Here is an 18,734-nt window from a genome sequence, read left to right on the forward strand (position 1 = left end):
TTAGCTTAAAAGGAGTTGGATATCCTTAAGGAATACCTTTGTAAAAACCTAGCGAAAGGGTATATCTAAAAATCTTAGAGCCTAGCTATAAGCCTAGTTTTATTTATACCTAAAAAGGATAGTACTCTCCAACTCTATATCGATTACCAAGGGCTTAATAAAATTATAAAGAAGAACCGCTATCTATTGCCCTTAATCTTAAAGATCTTAGACTATATAATTAATACTAAGTACTTTAGTAAGTTGGATATTAAGGAGGCCTACTACCGAATCTATATCAAAGAGAGGGACAAATAGAAAATAGCCTTTTATACCTAATATAGCCTATTCAAATACTTAGTTATACCCTTTAGGTTAACCAACGCCTTAGCAACCTTCTAAAGTTATATCTATTAGGCACTAGGGCGACTTATAGACGATTTCTATATAGCTTTCTTTAATAACGTTCTAATCTTTTTAAAGGACTATAACACTTATACTTCTTATATTCGGTAAGTCCTTAAGAAGCTACGAGCTATATAGTTATACTATAAGCTAAGCAAATGTCAGTTTTACTAATGTAAAGTCAAGTTCCTTAAATACCTAGTGACTTCTAAAGGAATTACTATAGATCCGACCTAAGTTCAAACCATTTAGAAATAGCTAGAGCCTACTATTTATTAAGATATTCAAGTCTTCCTTAGGTTCTATAATTTTTACTAATAGTTTATCTCCTACTATTTAGAATTAGTATTACCTTTGACTACTCTACTAAAAGGACTAGAAAAGGGGAGGAAACTAGGATCTCTCTAATTCACTAGTAAGGAACAAATAGCTTTTAAGCGACTTAAGCGAGCTTTTATAGAAACGTTAACATTATACTACTATAACCTATAGAGGAAGATAACTATCGAGACTAATACCTCCAACTTCGCTATAGGAGCGGTCCTATCTTAAAAAGAAAATAATAGAACAAGACGACCTATAGCCTTTTAGTCAACTAAATTCTCTAGATCGCCTAAGAATTATAGGATACCTAATAAAGAAATAATAACGATTATCAAAGCCTTTAAGCATTAACGCTATTACATTAAAGGGAGTAACTTTCTAGTCATTATCCTCTTTGACTATAATAATCTATAGAGCTTTATAAAGTAGATATACCTAAATAGACGCTAAGCTAGATAGTGTATATACTTTGTAGAGTACGACTTTGTTATCAAGCACTAGGTAGGTAAGCAAAACCTAGCTAACGGGCTATCGAAGAGACCTAACTACAAAGAAGGGTCGGCTTTAGAACATATAGTATAGTTGCCGACTCTATAGAATAAGATAGTCGGACTCTAGTAAATATTTACTAAAGAGAAGCTTCTATATATTCAATCTATTATATAGATAGGTATAGGATACTAGATACCTAATAGCGTAGAGAGCCAACTATATATTAGCCCCGAGATAGCTATAAAACGTTAGATAGTTACTACCTAGCTAGTAAAGTAAAGTACTTAAAAGCCCCCTAGTATAGACAAACTCGAAGAATTGCTTAGTCGAGAGCAAATTGTACCTAAAAAGGTCGTAGCTACTTACGTATAAGGCGAAGCCCTATATAACTTAGCACCTTCTAAAACAATAAAAGAGTTAATCCTAGAGTTATAAAACTCAGATCTAATAATATAAAGAATCAAAGACTATCTATAGATTCTATAGCGAAGAACTAACGTTACTCCTAAGTAGGAGTTAGGACCTAATAACGAGCTACTATATTAAGCTAAGCTTTATATCCCTACTAAGGAGGCTATAAAGTAAAAGCTCCTTAGACGACACTATAATGATCCTCTAGCGAGATACTTTGGTTATAACCGAACTAAGGAGTTAGTACAATGGAAGTACTACTAGCTAAGTATTAATAGAGAAGTAAACGAATACTATAATATCTACCTAATATATTAGTATTAGAAACTGTTAAAATATCGACCTTATAGTAACCTTTAATCGCTACTAATACTAATATAACCTTAGAGTAAGATCGCTATAGATTTTATTATAGGTTTTCCTATAGTAGAACAACTAGATAGTAAAAAGGATATAATCCTAGTTGTAGTCGACTAGTATATAAAGATAAGTCGATTCTTCCCTATCTCGACCTCTATTTATAGCTAAGAGTTAGTAGAACTCTTCTATTATAAAATTGAGCTTAAATACAAAGTACCTTATAGATACTTTAGCAATCGAGGCTTAGTCTTTACCTCCTAATTCTAAAGCGATCTTTACTACTTAAACTGAATAAACTATAGACTTTTAATAGTATTTCACCTCTAAACTAATAGCTAGACTAAATAAATAAACTAAACCTTTATCTAATACCTCTAATATTTCGCCTCTTCAAATCCTATTACTTAGGCAATACTTCTCTCTAAAGCTAAATTCGTTTATAACAATTCTATTAATACAACTACTAGCGTTACTCCTTTTCAAGTACTTATAGGTTACAACCCTACGATTTCCTACTATATCGAGGACAATACTCGATAGAGGAGAGTACTATACCCTAATGTAGTAGAACGGATTAAGAAGCTTAAAGAGTTGCGCTAATAGCTAGAGCGACACTAGGCCAACGCTATAGCAAATTAGAAATAGTACTACAACGAAAAATATAAGCTAATAGAGTTCTAAAAGAGAGCTCTAGTCAAGTTGTCTACTTAGAATCTAAAACTTAAGACTAGTAAGAAGCTAAAGCCCTAGTTCGTCGAGCTATTCTAAGTATTAGACTAAGTAGGATCGCTAGCGTATCAGTTAGCCCTACTATATAAGTATATAAAGCTATACAATATATTTCTAGTAGCTCTGTTAGAGCCCTAGTATATATAAACTATAGCTAAAGAAACCTAGATACTAATACTAGACCTAGAGGATAATAAAGAATAGGAAGTCAAAGAAGTATAGGCTAAATAGTAAATCGAAGGCGAAACATTCTTTTAGGTAAAGTAGATAGATTAGCTATTAGAGTACAACTAGTAGGTCTATAAAGACGATATAGCGAACATATAGCGGATAATCTACTAGTTTCGACAGATATATAAAGCCATTGCTAAAAGGAAGCGAAGAGAAGACGTTTAAAGCGTATTAAATAATATATAATATAGCAATATTAAGTCGGCTCAGTTATAGCTAGAGACCGATATATATAAATTAATTTATATAGTTATATATCGACAAAACAACTAGATCCCTTCCCTAAAACCCTAATTAAACTATAAAAGAACGCTAGGTCAACGACTTATAGAGTAGGTAAACCCGCTCTATTAGGTCTAAAGCATTTTTATAATCGCTAATTTTATTAGCGAACAATAGGATCAACTCCTTAGTGAAATTATATTTCGTCTATATCTAGGTAAAATAGCCTATATCGTCGAGACGAAGGTAGTAAGCCCTCTTTAAGTCCTATACTTCTAGCTTATATTGGTACTAAATCGCTATCAATATTCTTAGTAACTAACCTAAGGGATAGATAAGAGCGACCTACCGCCAACGAAGATATATTATCTAAGCGCTTAAGCTATAGAAAGAGGGAAACGTTAAGTTCTATACGCTTAATAACTATAGCCTTAAAGGCTAGTTGCTAGTCAGTTATAAAGCGTTTATTCAATATAATACTATAGATGTAGTAGTAAGCCTCGTCTATAGCGTAGAATATATCGACCAACTTTTTTAATAAATATACAATGCTATAGCGAATGTCGTCTAAAAAGGTAAATTCTTCGTCGTCCTCCTAACCGCCAAAGGACTTGTAATCGAATAGAACCTAACTCTCTTTAGCTTTATAAAGGAGGCGAGCAATATATAAACCGATTATTAGATTAGTTAAATCGCTAGACATTATACCGATAGCCTAATAGAGTTAATAGGCGAACTACCGCTAAATTTCGATCCTAAGCCATCTACTAATATATAAATATCCTTCCTCTTAATATATTGATTATAGCGACTTAAAGAGGATTTAGTAATAATGTACTTAGGAATAATAGGCATCAACGAGTTATATAGAAGATTTTTATATATTATATATAAATACTTAAAGTATAGCGACTTCTTATAGACAAGAAGCGTAAAAAACTCTTTAAGATCTATAATAAATCGGCAAAGAAAAGGCGACGAATATAAAACGAGGAGAAACGACGATATATAGATAGTAATAAATGTAAGAATATAAGGCAAGTAAGTAGAGAAAAAGAGAGCGCTATAATCAATAAGATAATAATATATAAAGAAAAGAAAATATAAAGTACAAAGTATAGCTACAACAATATAAATTTAAAAGCAAAGAATAGATAGTCTATATACAATAGTAAAATACAAATTATTATAAAAAGGGTAAAGCGTACTATATATATTACCCTAGCAACTAGTCTAACCCTACAAGGACACCCTATCGAATCCTAGGCAAAGCTTATAGTTAGATAGACAACCTATTACCCTTTGCACTGCTAGTCGGCGAGTCTATATAGGTAGACGGACCTTTTCTAGAGATCAAGTAATATAGTATACTATCGACTACGAAATCTGAACCTAAAGACAGGTTCTATAGAGGGGAGGACAAACTGTTATAGTACATATATAAACTGTTATCGAGTAGGAGCTAGCACAGTTCTAAGACGGAGTGAGCACCTAGAACCTAGAAGCTTATATCTATAATGTACGATATAACGTATATACTTAGAGCCTAGGAACTGTAGCTAAAAGGGTAGGCAGTCACCTACCGAGGTAGAGGAAGATTCCTAATCCTCTAAGGATCAGCCTCTAATTACAATAGGAGATATATATAGACAGTATCGCCTTAGAAACTATAGCTGCTCGTCCTAATCACTGTAACTCTCCACCTTGAGGCATCTTACTAGTAGCACTCGAAGACTCCTATTACACTAGGCGTGTCAATTCTAGGCTTATAGGGCGCCCTAATCCGACCTTGCCTCCGCCTCCTACTATCCCGCCTCCTACTATCCTACCTCCTACTATCTTGCCTCCCACTATCCTATCTCCTATTATCCCGCCTCCTACTATCTCGCCTCCTACTATCTCGCCTTCTACTATCTTGCTAACATTCTTGACTATCCTAATTATCTCGACTACGTTTATATACTACGATAGCTTAGTAGTTTGCTTATATACTTATCGTCAATGCTAGCGGATACTAGTACTATCGCTATGCACTAGTTAGCTTTCTAAGTGCCTAGTCAATCGCTATAGAATAAAACTCACTTATATACTGAAATAGTGTAAAACCTCTATACCAACCTACCCCACTACACCCAGGATCAGGCGCGCGAGATAGCTCCTAAAGGAATGCAGTGTACCTCTAGACGGACGAAGATAGTGTATATCGAATAGTAGGAAGGATGTCTCCTAAGAGGAAGACACATAGCTCAGGTACGTCTAGTGGGATACAGCAAAAAGACAAAAGACAATAAGAATATGGTCAGAGCTCAATAGCTCAAATGCCTATCGTCTAGACAGAGGTAGAACAACGAAAGGAGAGGCTCAACAGCCTTCCTAGAAGAAGGAGGACTACCAACGTAGTATCAACGAACGTATATTGACAACTATTTAATGTTTTACTTAATGATAAAGAAGATAGGCTTAGCCTACTTAAATATATATAATTAGAGGGCTAGACCCCCTAACAACGAATACAATGCTCTAAGACAAATAGAAAAGTAGAAAAACTAGGTCCCCCTATATCCAAATAGTCTATTACCCTAATCTACACTTCCCTTTCGAGCTTGCTATACGCTCCTATAGGTAAACTCGAACTTCAAAAGCTCTTTTAATAGACACTTCTTATCGTCGCTACTCCTTAAGCTACTCCCTATATATAGCTTGTTCGGCTTACGAAGGTCCAATTAGCTATAGTGGCTAATCCTACTATCTTTTGTACTCCTCTACCTCCTTGATATATATATCCTAGCCCTACCACTATACTAAATACTTATATTTATAAGTGAAGGCATAGTCGTATAGGTTGTATAGTAGTAGGCGAAATAGACGTCTAGGCTTTGTAAGCTCCTTACGAAGGCGTTTACTACGGTACTATACTAAAGGTGACATCTAGCTAGATGATATAGGTAATCTATATACCTAAAGATACTTCTATACTAGCGTATAAGGCATTTTAAAGTAGTTTAGTCTCCTTATAAGCGTATAGACGAGCGTCTCCTCTTCCTAGAGATAGGGATCGAGTACTATCTTCTTAAGAGCTACCTATACTAGTGCCCTAAGGTCCTTAACTAGGTCGCTACCAAGGAGGCGCTCCTAGTCTATCTTATTCGTAGAGGCATTAATAAACCTTTGTATTATAGTCGCTTATAGTATAGTAATCTCTATAATCTTAGCTTCAATATCCTACTAGGTTAATATATTGTTAAGATCTTCTATAAGTGTCGCTAGCGGACCTGAAGTAGCTTGCTAGTCCTCTAGTTAGAAGGACGAAACGGTACTAGGTATTAGAAACGTGCTCTATAGCTATCGTCCAAGGTTACCTATAGGGTTTTATAAGGGCGATACGCTACTTAGCTGTCCGTCCAGTAGGAGTCCTACGACCCTACGATAGTATACCTAGTAGGCTACGTCCTTCTTTAACTAGGGCGCGAGGATAATTTAAATAGCGGCGATCACTCCTTTCTCGCTCTAGTCAAAGAGCTAGGCTTCCCTAAATGCTACTAAGTATATAGCTAGGATCCTAAGTTCTACGTCGCTAAAGTAGTCGCGGAGATATATAGATAGGTCATTGAGTCTAGAAATATCAAGCGTAAATACATTGTTGGCCTAGAGGACTTCGATCACCTTATCTTCGTTGTACTCTAAGACTATAGGCTATATAGGCTCTTTGGTCGGAGATAGTAGATCTAGAGGGAGCTTGTACGTCTTACCATTGTCCTATAGCAGTGAGGGGACTACCTTAGCGTAAAGTGGGCAATCTTTAAAAGTGCTAAATCGATAGGCTAAACCTTATTTACAACATTCTTCTAGAGTATAAACGTCCTTAAGGCCTCTCTAAACTTACAGTGGAACGCCTACCTTAGCCTTCTATTGGAAAAGGGGTTTCTAATTAGGGTCCCCCTCTTCCCTTTTAAATAGAGCAACAATTTAATCTTACCCTTCTTCTTCCGTCTAGACGGAGAAGACAACGAATAAGAACGTACAACGTGAAAAAGAGTGCTAAGGAGTAGTATACAAGACTTCTATAAAATGAAATAAAAAACCGCTTTACCTATATAATTGTCGAAGAAACTGAGGGTAGTCTCGCCCTCCTCTATCTCTGCCTAGTCAAGGATTCTTTTAAGACTCTTCGTTAATCCTTAAAATTGCTCTTAAACAAATAGTTATATTAGAGATAGTAGACGATTCTATTAGGTAATCTTCTTAAAGACGATGTATACCTAGACTATCTTCCCCTCTATAATTAGATTAATAGTAATTAGGTTACTATCGCGATAATCGAAGGTTAGAGCGGTATCCTTGACGAACGATATACCGAGGATTACTTTGTAGCTACTAGTAGTGTTTTTAGTTATAAAGAAGTAAAGGTTAATACCGACTTCTCCTAGGTATAGAGTAACCTAAGTCTTTCCAATAAACGGTGCTAAGCTATAAAGACCTTTCGAAATGACCTTAGTAGGCTAGTATAGTATTATATACTTCTCGACAATACTTATCAAGATATAGTTGTATTTTGAACTAGAGTCGATCAAGGTAAGATGCTTATTATAATAGCTCTTCTTGAACTAGATATACAAAGTAGGAAGAGACTATACTCTTATTATCGTATCGAGTTCTATATACTATAAGACTAAAAGTATTAAGACAGACTTCTAGAGTAGGGTATAGATATAATCGTCAACGTCTTTAGGTAGACCCTTATAAATCTAACGCTCCTAGAGGCTTCCTATATAGATACTTTATATACTATCCTTAGTAACTCCAAAGATTACTAGAACTATCTTAGTCTAACTAAAGGAAAAGTTGTTAAGTATATTTATATTAGTATATAGAGCCTATATATAGACCTTTATATCTTTTAGTATAGTAGTCAATCTATTAAGCTTAGGAATACTAGACCCCTTATAGTCAATGACCTCAACGTCGATAGAAATGCCCTATAGGTATATAATTAGAGCGTCCTTGTATTTAGGTGAGATATAGACTAAGTTATTAAGGGTTAAACTAGTCTTCGCCTTTATTGTAGTATAGATCGTATCCTTTATATACAAAGGCAATATAGTAACCTTCGGCGTAGGCGGCTTAGACTATAGCTCCTCTTTCTTTATACGATTCGTTATAGCTAGGTTCTTAAGGATAGTTATATAAAGAGGCTTCGCTAGAGGTATAGAAGTGCCGTCTATCTAGAAGTTATCTTCCCTTTCGTCCTTAGCAAACCGACGCTTAGTAGACGGTATACCTTGAAGTATAGTCTCTACTTCCTTGTCTACTTCCTCTTTAGCTTCCCCCTTAGTCTAGTTAAAGAGAGGAAGAGGCAGTCGATAGAATTCGTTAGCCTTTAGCGTAGGCCGTAGAACAACCTTCTAAGTTAAGATACAACCTCCCTTTGATAAAACTATATAAAACAACAACTAATTAGACGCTATATAATAGAAGGCGAAGGTGAGCTTAAGCTCCCCTTTATATATAAGACGATTGATCGTTGTCTAGACGGTTATAAGCTCCTAATATAGTTTAAACTACTAGAGGTAGTACTTATTTAGTACTAGGGATATATCTAGCTTGAATAGACGACTATTTAGGCGCTTGTACTTACAATAGTACACCTAGTATATAGGATAGCTATTATACTATAAGTAATAAGCTATATATATAAAGATAAGCTAGCTAATCTTACTAACCTCTTATATACTATTAATATCTACCTTCGTAAAGGTAATCGTCTTAGCTAATATATAGCCTTTCTTACTCCTATCGCTAAGGTAGTAGTCTATACCTTTATAATATATTAGACTTATAGCTATAGCTTTTACAGCTTCTATATACTCAAGGACTATATAGTTAGAGTTACTACAATAGTAGCAATAGCTAGAGCTTATAGATCTACTGTAGCTAAGAGGACGACTATCAATATATAGGCCAGTAATAAAGCTAATACGTCTCTCTTATAAGTAGCTCCGCTACTAGAAATATATCTAGAGAACCTCGATCTCGTTAAAAGTAAGATCGATTCTATATAAACGAAGAGCCTCGATCTTTCGTTCGAACTGCTTAACGATCTTCTACTTCTAGATATATAGACGCTAGAGCTAATTAGCTAGATCGTCGATGTTATTGGACGTAGGTATAAGAGCTTTCTTTGGCTCCTCCTCTTCCTATTCCTATAGCTTAGGGGTCATCTTAATAATAGGTGTAGCCAAAGGCGAGTAGTACTTTTATAGATCGATCTTATATTTATAGGTCTTAAGAAAGAGGTCTTCTACATTAAGACCCTTCTAAAGAGTATCCTAAACGAATTTAAGGAAGTCTACCTACTTTATAGTATAGATAAAGTCCTTATCGTCCTTCTTTAAGGTACGTTAATGGTCTTTAAGAGCTACCTAGATCCGCTAATTAAATATATACTATATAGTTAGAACGATTATATACTATAGCTCCTTATAAACTTTAGTAGAGGCAATAACGTATATATAATCAATTAACTTGAAGTAGTTATAAATAACCTTACTAATTAGCTAATATCTCCCTTCAATTAGATTACGAAGGTAACTTCTATCTTTATACTACTTAGGATTATCGCTCTTCTAGCACTTTAGGAACTTAGCCTTGAAAGCTACCTAGGTCTCTTAGTCCTTTTTCTCCTAATGATAGATAATAGGCTAGATTATAATATTATACTAAAGCTTAAATAGGCATATATAGGTCTTATTATTAGTAACTTAATAAGCTTTATATATCTCTTCGAAGGTCTCAATCTAATATATAGCATTTTAACTAGAGAAGTAGCCCTAAAGGCCGACCTTCGCTAAGGTCGGAAAGATTACGCTAAACGTAGTAGTAAGAATATACTTAGTTATCTTCTTTAGAGCTTTAGCTTCGGAGAGACTAGAAGGTATTACCGTAGATACCTCTATATAGATAGGCGAAGTAGAGGTATCTAGCGAAGACGGAAGAGATGTCTATACCGCTTTAGCTAGGTCTTTTTCGCTTAGTATACCTTAGAAAGGCTATAAGATAGATATATCTTTAGACTCTCCCTCAAAGGTTAGTATTAAGATTAATAGTATTATAAAGGTCGATAGAATTCCTAGAGCTTCTATAGACAGTATATATATATATCACTAAAGTCTAGTTATTAGACGTTTAGCTATTGTCTTTAAGAAAGGCAACGACTATATCAATAGACTATAAAAAGACTGATATATACACTTCTATAGGAATGTCGACTCCTTTAACATCTATCTAGAGGAAGAAAACCTTTTAAAAAGCTAAGTTCCTTTGGAATATACAGTCTAAACGCTTCGAAGGATGACTATAGGTTCCTTATAAATTACCTAGATACCCTTAGCAACTAATATACTAGACCTAACTAACGTAATAGCGGTAAGAGTATAGCTTTTAAGAAGAAAAGTAAAAGTCTATACTAAGACCTTATATCCAATATAAAACAGTACTAGATATACTATTAGAAGGAGCTAAGTATTATAAAGGTATAGTCTTAAGCTCGGAAGTTCGTAAATAGCTACTACGTTTAACTACTTTTGTAACTAGTTTAGTTAGACCGAGGAAGAAAATAATAATCGATGAAAATTCTACCTCTATCTCTATTTAGGAGGATAAAACTATCGTCTTTCGATTAGATTAACGTTTTATAACCGCTATATCGATAATAACGAAGCCTCAATAGGTCTTCGAAGTGTTAGAGATAACGGGATATCTTTTCAATGCTCTACGTCGTCTAGGTAAAGGAAAGTCTCCTAGGACAAGGTCTCAACAGACCCTTAGAATATATACACCTCAATAGGTTTCTATACCTCTTAGAGATACTGGTATCGGTATACTAGAGCCTCAATAGGTTAGCTATATCGTTGTTGTATAGCTATTAATATAGTATTATATAGTTCTATAATTTTAAAAGACTTTATAGTCTATACTATCCTATTTAGATATAAAGCTAAGCTCCTCCTTAATTGAGCCCCCATTTGAAATAGTGTAAAACCTCTATACCAACCTACCCTACTATACCTAGGATTAAGCGTATAAGATAGCTCCTAAAGGAATATAGTGTACCTCTAGACGGACGAAGATAGTATATATCGAGTAGTAGGAAGGATATCTCCTAAAAGGAAGATATATAGCTTAGGTACGTCTAGTGGGATATAGTAGAAAGATAAAAGACAATAAGAATATAGTCAGAGCTCAATAGTTCGAATGCCTACCATCTAGATAGAGGTAGAACAACGAAAGGAGAGGCTCAACAGCCTTCTTAGAAGAAGAAGGACCACCAACGTAGTGTCAACGAACGTATATTGACAACTACTTAATGTCTTACTTGATGATAAAGAAGATAGGCTTAGCCCACTTAAATATATATGATTAGAGGGCTAGACCCCCTAACAACGAATGTAACGCTCTAAGACAAATAGAAAAGTAGAAAAACTAGGTCCCCCTATATCTAGGTAGTCTATCACCCTAATCCAATACTTAGGCTATAGTCGCGCTACGCTATAATTTCCTTAGCATTCGTTCGTAGCAATTGACGGAGAGTATAGAATGCCGATATAGATATAGTAGTACGTCAATGCTAAGAAACAATATAGTAGAGCGATAGCTAAGAACAATTAGCCAACTATAAAAAGGAAGCTAGGCGCTAGAAGTACTAACTATAGAATTTAGAAAGCAGGCTATAGGAGCTTCACTAGCTATTATAGCAATAGCCTAGTTGATAGTATAGGGCAAAGTAGTCTAGGTTAATACAATAGGGCAAAGTGGTTAGTAGCCTAGTGATATAGGGTAAGGAGGAATAGGGGAGTTATGTAACCTACATGTCTATGTACGTAGATTAGATAAGGGTGCCCTACGCCCTACGTTATAGACTTTGCAACGCTAGGCCCGATCAAGCAAACGGTGTACATATATATGTTTTGCCCTATAGACATATATTTCTTAGCGCACCACCGCTCGGATCTTCGATCTACCACTATCATCAATCTACATCTTGTTCTATTACGCATCTATAGCACTTCTCCGTATTAATATGAATATTAGCCAGCCCGGGCCGGTCGCTAGGTTCAATGTTCCCTCCGCGTCTTCCAGGAAGATGATCAGCGCATATAACCGTGGGTACTGGTCACCCAGCATCGCGGCATCGTGCGGCACTGGAACGTCCCCGTTCGACTCCGGTTCCCAGCCTTGCGGCCACTGGTCATCCTCCGCATCGACAAGCTGGTCGTTGACGAGTTCATCTAGCGACTCTAGCAGCCCAGTAGCCTTGGAGTCCATCGCCGCGTAATCCGCGGGGGAGAGGCAGGTGATCTCAGGGGCTGCGTCGAAGACGAAGCGCAGATCGGCCTCGAAGAAGGCCGCGTCGTTGTCCCGCTTCTGTGGGCGGTGGCGCCCACCGCCCACTGTCCAGGCCGGCGTACGTCTCGCAAGTCTGCTTGATAGACGGGACCGAAGGGCCTCGAGACAATTCCACGCCAGCGACTCGGTGGGGAGCATGACGCGACCGACTTGTTGGTCAAGTTGCTCAGGTTGCCATTCCGGCGACATGGTCGATCCACGCATGTTGTCGTTATTAGTGTCGACAGGACCGCAGCCGGGTTGCCCTAGACCTGTCGGTGGCGGGGGTGGGGGAAGGAAGCCGACGATCGAACGCAGGGCAAGCGGCGGGGGTGAGCTGAAACGGGGCCGCTCATCCTCACTCTACCTACTACCTACCTGCATCTAAATGATAGCAACCACTGTTGGTCGGTCTTGTTCGCCAAATCACGTGAGACGCAGCTCAACCCCGCTTCCGATCGCGAATCTGTTGGGAATCAGGCATCGGTGAAGGCCAGTCTGGGCGCTGTTCCGGTGCATGGTTCGGTGTGGAGGGACGTCAACTCGGAGTCTTTGCTGAGGACAGCTTGCTCCCTCATGTTCCATTGCGAAGATGACGACGCTAGGTGGGGCGACTCTCGGAGACAAGGAGCCCATCTTCGAGCTCGCAACCGAGTGCGAGGAACGGTTCGATGAGCAAATCCGGCGGCTGAAGGCCGACGGCAAGCCTAACAGCGTAGCCGCCCTTGAGGAGCTCAGGCAGCGCTTCGCCAACTGGGCAGCCTTCCTGGGTGTCTTTGCCGACCCGAAAGTGTGCCTGGATCGCAGGCTACGGCATCATGTCGGGATCCAGGACCAGGTGCTCCGCCTGCTAGATATTATAGTGCAGAACCTTGCCTACCGTGAGCTTCAACGCCATAGTACACCACATCACGTCGACGGCTAACCATTTCCACACTGTCAGTGCATCAGCCGGATGAGTCTCCTGATCGCATGGAGATTGAGCCCGCCGAAGCTCCGCAACACCACGGTATCAGTATCGAGAGCCTCGACGCCATATCTGGCGCAAATGACCGCTTAAACCACCTCGGTATCGCCATCCGCCAGTCTTCGGTGAGGAGCCGAACAGACAAGGCCAGAGCGTTCCAACAGACGTTCGACGTCTCCTCGTTCCAAGAGGTCGCCTACCAAGCCTTAAAGTCATTCTACCCCGACGCCAGCGAGGAGTTAATCAGGCAGCTCACCCGGTCCATGACGGAGACGTATGCACTATTCCTCCGCTGCAAGTCGCGGCAGGGGATGCTACAGGCCCCGCGCGAGCGGCCGCGCACGCCCACCCCTCTGTCCGACATCGCCGAAGAGCCAGGAGGCGAGGCCGACGGTGGTGGCACCCACGCCGCGAGTCCCATGGACGTCGAGATGCCGGCGACGCCACAGGGAAGCAGGGAGCCAGTTGCGAGGACACCCCGGAGTCCGCCGCCGGTTCGGCAGCATGCCTGGCTCGTGGCCTCCGAGAAGCCGACGTCAGTGGACAGCCAGGAAGTCATGAGGAGGTACAACAAGTTGCTCAATCCGTCCGTCAAGGGAACGGCCAAATCAATCCTAGTCAGCCATGTGGACTATCTGCGGCCTCCAAAAGGGAGTCTCAACTGCCAATGGTGCTTTACTCCGCTCGGTGTTGATGTCCTATCAAACGAATCAAAGTGGCAGTATGGATCCCACAATAATCACAATCCTCTTTCTGAGATGAGCCTAATTATCTGATGCGTCGTGCAACTGCAGAAAGCACGTCAACGAGGACCACAGGCCCTATGTTTGCATCTCCGAGAAGTGTGCTCAGCCTCCCAGATTCGCCGCCTCGTCCGAGTGGTTCCAGCACATGCTCAACAACCACGGCCGGAACTGGCACCGCGAGGTGCACGCGCCCTTGTTGTGGGTGTGCCCCTTATGCTTCGGCCAGGAGGAGACCACTTTCTCTAAGCCAGCCGAGCTCGCCGATCACCTCTACGCCTTCCACGAAGGCACCTTCACCGACTCTCAGGTCCAGGCTATCGTCCAGCAGAGCCGGATCCGCTCCCCCCGTCCCAGGGACGCATGCCCGCTCTGCTGCCTCTCGATGAAACAGCAAGAGGACCCGTCGACCAACGAGAAGGCGAAGGCGAGGCGAGGGTCATCAGCCAAGCAGCCCTTTCCAGGGGGGGTCAGGCTTCGAGGGCAGCCGTAAGCGCACCAAGACCGAGACGGGCCATGCGCAGTCCCACCAGCACGGTCACGGGGAATCGGGGACGACGGCTGCGGAACAGCGCGAAATGGACGCCCAGGCCGATCCTTCCACGGATCCGCCTCTCAACATCGAGGCGATTGCGAGCCACGTCGCAGGCCATCTCCGGAGCATCATGTTGCTCACTCAGCGCATGATCGAGATTGATGTGGCCATGGACGTCACGGCGGACAGTAACAGTGTGTCAAGAGAGATAGACGACGACCAGGAATCCCTTGTCATGTCGGAACGGGACGACGGCGAAGACGACGACAACGATACCGAGAGCGCGCCAGACTTTGGGGGCGAGAAGCGCGAAGGGGATTGGAGAGGGGGGGATGGCGAAGACGAGCTTACGGGGACGGACGACGTCAGCGTTGCCAACGGTCTGGTCGATTGGAGCAAGATCCTGAAGAACGACGGGATCGTCAACCTGGCTGACAACCATTTGCTCCAAAGGCTGCGGCGAGCCCAGACGGAGAAGGCCATAGTATCAGGGGCCCAGGAACACGACCGCCGTAGCAAGCCCGGTATGCAGTCTGTTGACCTCTATTCTTGGGAGTTCCGCCTCCTTCTCCTCATGATGCAACACAAGTACCCCCGGCTCCCTTATAAGCTAGTCGTGCGGATTGCGGGTACTATGCAGGTGCGCGAGGACCGTCTGCGACTTATGTGTGCTGAAGCTCTCGCAGCCGGGAGACTGAAGGAGTAAGTAGAAACGCGAGATCATCTTGCAGAAATCAACTCGCCGCTACCACGCCTATGCCATCATATACCGTCTATCGTACTAAAGACGTAGACTAACCCTTCCACCAGTATCTTACCTCCGAAATTGCCTGTGAGCAAGCAGTACGCGGGGAATGTGTACCTACGAAAGCCTATACAGGGTCTTTGCCCCTACTGTGCGCGTATAGATACTAGCTAGATGTCGGTAGATGATAAGTAGTAAGTCTCTTCTATCCTTCTAGCTCTGGCTCTCTCGCCTGCTTCCTATTTTGTTTCCCTTTGTTTATTACGTGCCTCCCAGAAAGTGGACGATACTAATGCTCTTCGGCCTTCTCAACCTAGCTCTCACTTAACCGCCGACATCGAGCCGTGGGTGTGTATCTCGGACGAATGCACCAAGCCGTTTGTCTACTTCGGCACCTTTAAGGAGTGGAGATCCTACATGAAAGACAGGCACTCGCGAGTCTGGTACTACATCCTCCTCGACGATGACCTAGAGTATCACTGTACCCTTTGCAGCCCCTCGCCTCCGTTTGTCAGCAAGGCGGCCTTCGACAGCCACGTGCTCTCTGTCCATCACGGCCGCGTCAACGACGCTGAGGACAATCCCCCTCCGCTGGTCAGAAGCCGGAAGTTCGGTAATATGGGGCTCTTCATCTGCCCGCTATGCGGGTTCGCCATTATGGACGAGCAGCTCATCGCATCGCATGTCGGGCTCCACCTTGAGACCCTCGCTTTCTCCTGCCTGCGCAACCTGAACCCCCAGGGCAGAGACGATTCCTCCACCGGCTCCGGGGACACAGACCTGGCCACATGCCCGACGAAACGTCTCTCGGGGGGCCGTCGAATCCTCGGCTCCGACCTAGACCCAGACCCCGACAACGGTCCGGAGCAGCAGGCCATGCAGGACCTGCGGCAGGAGGAATACAACGAGAATTTATTCAGAGAGCAGGTCGACCAAGAGGAGGTGCCGCCGTACTACCTCGAGAGTGCGGACGAGGACTGGGAGTTCCTGAATGGGGCGCTCAACCGAAGCGACATGGTGCCGATACGCCCAGGCTCGCCCAGGCATGCTTTTGCAGCGCGCCAACATCCTGAATACATCCTCACAGACCCTACCAGTCAGCAGACGGGTCTGCCCCAGTTCGGTAGCGGGCTGTCCAATGTCGGCTTTGGCGGCGGTGGTGATAGTGACGGCGGTGATGCTGACGGCGATGGTGCTGGCGGCCGCGGTCTTCGGCGGCGGTCGTTTTGGCGGTGGTGGCGGTGATGGCGGTGGTGGTTGTCAGGCCCGAAACTTTTTCAGGCTCGTGAGCCGAGCCTTCCTGGCACCCTGACACAGCAGGCTGTTCTCTTTGGCTCTACCCTTAGCATCTCGGCTAGGCCTAACCCAGTATGCGCTGAGAAAATGCAGAGATTAGTAACTTTACTGATACGGAAAAGAAAAGGCAAGGCCAAATGGGGTGTCAAAATAACTGTATTGTGGTGGTTGATGGTTCGAAAGTGTGGAAGAACCACAAAGCTGCAAGGCCTGTAGGTAAATCTGGGCCACAGTGGGCACAGACCACCTGCCTTGCAAAGAGCCTTATCTTATCTACAGATTACCTGACACCCCCCTTTCCACTAGCACTGTATCAAGTGCCGGCCCACAAAAGAAAACGCCAGTGCCCTCACTGGCTTGCATGCCGGCGAGGTGGGTTACCCAGATGCCGGTAGGTTGGCCTGAGTCACCCTGGGAGTGCCAGGCTTGCCAACAGGGCAAGCAGTGGCCTGGGGTCTACGCGCACCATTCCTCCACTCCTCCAACCTGTGTTCTCGATGATCCAATCCTTCAATTCCTTGGCCGGCCCTGTGGTGCCCTGGGATGGCCTGGCATGGCCATGGGCACGCAAGTGGTTGAATAGGCCGTTCCTGGATTCGAAGGTCTGGCCGCAGGTGCGGCAGGTGCAGTGTCGTGGGGTTCGGTGAGTGTGTGGCTTGGCTGTTGGCCGGGCAGTTGGCTGAGCCGTTGGCTGGGCCGTTGGCTGGGCAGTTGGCTGAGCCGTTGGCTGGGTGGTCGGCTGGGTGGTTGGCTGAGCCGTTGGCTGGGTGGTCGGCTGGGTGGTTGGCTGGCCCGTCGAAGTGGCCGTCGACTGGGCCGTCGAAGTGGCCGTCGACTGGGCCGTCGAAGTGGCCGTCGACTGGGCCGTTGCCAGGGCAATTGACAGAGCCGAACTGGGCAATGGAACTGGGCTAGGCGACGAAAAAGCTGTCGGGTCCTCGCGACCACTGGGCTGAACGTAGCCAATGGGCCGAACATGGCCATCAGGCTGTCGGCTACAACAGTTGGAATAGACGTGGTGGAAGAGAGCGTTCCGGCTTAGAAAAACTGCCTGGCATTTGTTGCAAGTGCGGTGGCTGCCGTCGACTGGCTCCGGCTGGATGGAAGCAACCACTTGAACTGGTTGAATAGAAGCGATTGCTTTGATCTTGGATGCCTGGCGAAGGACTTGAATTTCGGCTTTTAAAGCTTTGTTTTTGGCTTTTAAGGCCTTGTTTTCAGCTTGGTAGTTCTCAGTGTAGTCAAGTGCCTTGTCGATACGCTTTATAAGCCCCTCTATCTCCTTCTCTCGAGCGCGAAGCTCTTGTTTAAGGTTCCAGACCTCGGATTTGAGTGCCTGGGTGGTTTGGCTATAGTACGACATCTTGGTGGAATCTGACGATTCGAAATGGTGGTCAATCGATTGGTTCGGTCGGCTCGAATAGATCGGTCGGCTCGAATGGTTCGGTCGGCTCGAATGGTTCGGTCGGCTCGAATGGTTCGGTCGGCTCGAATGGTTCAAATGGTTAGAATGGTTCAAATGGACGGAATGGATGGAATGGATGGTATGGTGGTCAACACGATCTTGTAGTCGCAGCTACCATTTGATACGGAAAAGAAAAGGCAAGGCCGAATGGGGTGTCAAAATAACTGTATTGTGGTGGTTGATGGTAAGATGTGTGGAAAATCCACAAGGCTGCAAGGCCTGCAGGTAAATCTGGGCCACAGTGGGCACAGACCACCTGCCTTGCAAGGAGCCTTATCTTATCTACAGATTACCTGACACCCCCCTTTTCCACCAGTACTGTATCATTTACTTTCGTAAAGCACTTATAGAGATATTAAGCTAAGCAACCAAAAGAAAAAAAAAAGGAAAGAAGGAAAGAAAGGAAAAAAAAAAGAAGAAGATAATTCAATCCAAAAGTCTATGATTCG

The 18,734-nt window shown here is 42.8% G+C and overlaps 4 protein-coding genes across 4 annotated transcripts; 2 read left to right on the plus strand and 2 right to left on the minus strand.

Moving 5' to 3' along the window:
* Nucleotides 1-12,101: 12,101 nt before the first annotated feature.
* THITE_2115260 (uncharacterized protein) lies at nucleotides 12,102-12,943 on the minus strand. Its single transcript, XM_003653103.1, has one exon. It carries the CDS (start codon nucleotides 12,742-12,744, stop codon nucleotides 12,199-12,201), a length of 546 nt encoding a protein of 181 aa, XP_003653151.1. The 5' UTR covers nucleotides 12,745-12,943; the 3' UTR covers nucleotides 12,102-12,198.
* THITE_2115262 (uncharacterized protein) lies at nucleotides 12,944-14,858 on the plus strand. Its single transcript, XM_003653104.1, has 3 exons — nucleotides 12,944-13,415; nucleotides 13,478-14,222; nucleotides 14,296-14,858. The coding sequence occupies exons 1-3, from the start codon at nucleotides 13,127-13,129 to the stop codon at nucleotides 14,735-14,737; spliced, it is 1,476 nt and encodes a 491-aa protein (XP_003653152.1). The 5' UTR covers nucleotides 12,944-13,126; the 3' UTR covers nucleotides 14,738-14,858.
* A 728-nt stretch (nucleotides 14,859-15,586) lies between these two features.
* Nucleotides 15,587-16,863, plus strand: THITE_2115265 (uncharacterized protein). The gene is made up of 2 exons (XM_003653105.1): nucleotides 15,587-15,718; nucleotides 15,842-16,863. Exons 1-2 carry the CDS (start codon nucleotides 15,699-15,701, stop codon nucleotides 16,767-16,769), a joined length of 948 nt encoding a protein of 315 aa, XP_003653153.1. The 5' UTR covers nucleotides 15,587-15,698; the 3' UTR covers nucleotides 16,770-16,863.
* Nucleotides 16,864-17,220: 357 nt separating this feature from the next.
* On the minus strand, nucleotides 17,221-18,278 carry THITE_2115266 (uncharacterized protein). Its single transcript, XM_003653106.1, has one exon. It carries the CDS (start codon nucleotides 18,181-18,183, stop codon nucleotides 17,227-17,229), a length of 957 nt encoding a protein of 318 aa, XP_003653154.1. The 5' UTR covers nucleotides 18,184-18,278; the 3' UTR covers nucleotides 17,221-17,226.
* Between the last annotated feature and the right edge of the window lie 456 nt (nucleotides 18,279-18,734).

The sequence above is a fragment of the Thermothielavioides terrestris genome, chromosome 2, assembly GCF_000226115.1.
Source record: "Thermothielavioides terrestris NRRL 8126 chromosome 2, complete sequence".
Classification (NCBI taxonomy): Eukaryota; Fungi; Ascomycota; class Sordariomycetes; order Sordariales; family Chaetomiaceae; genus Thermothielavioides; species Thermothielavioides terrestris.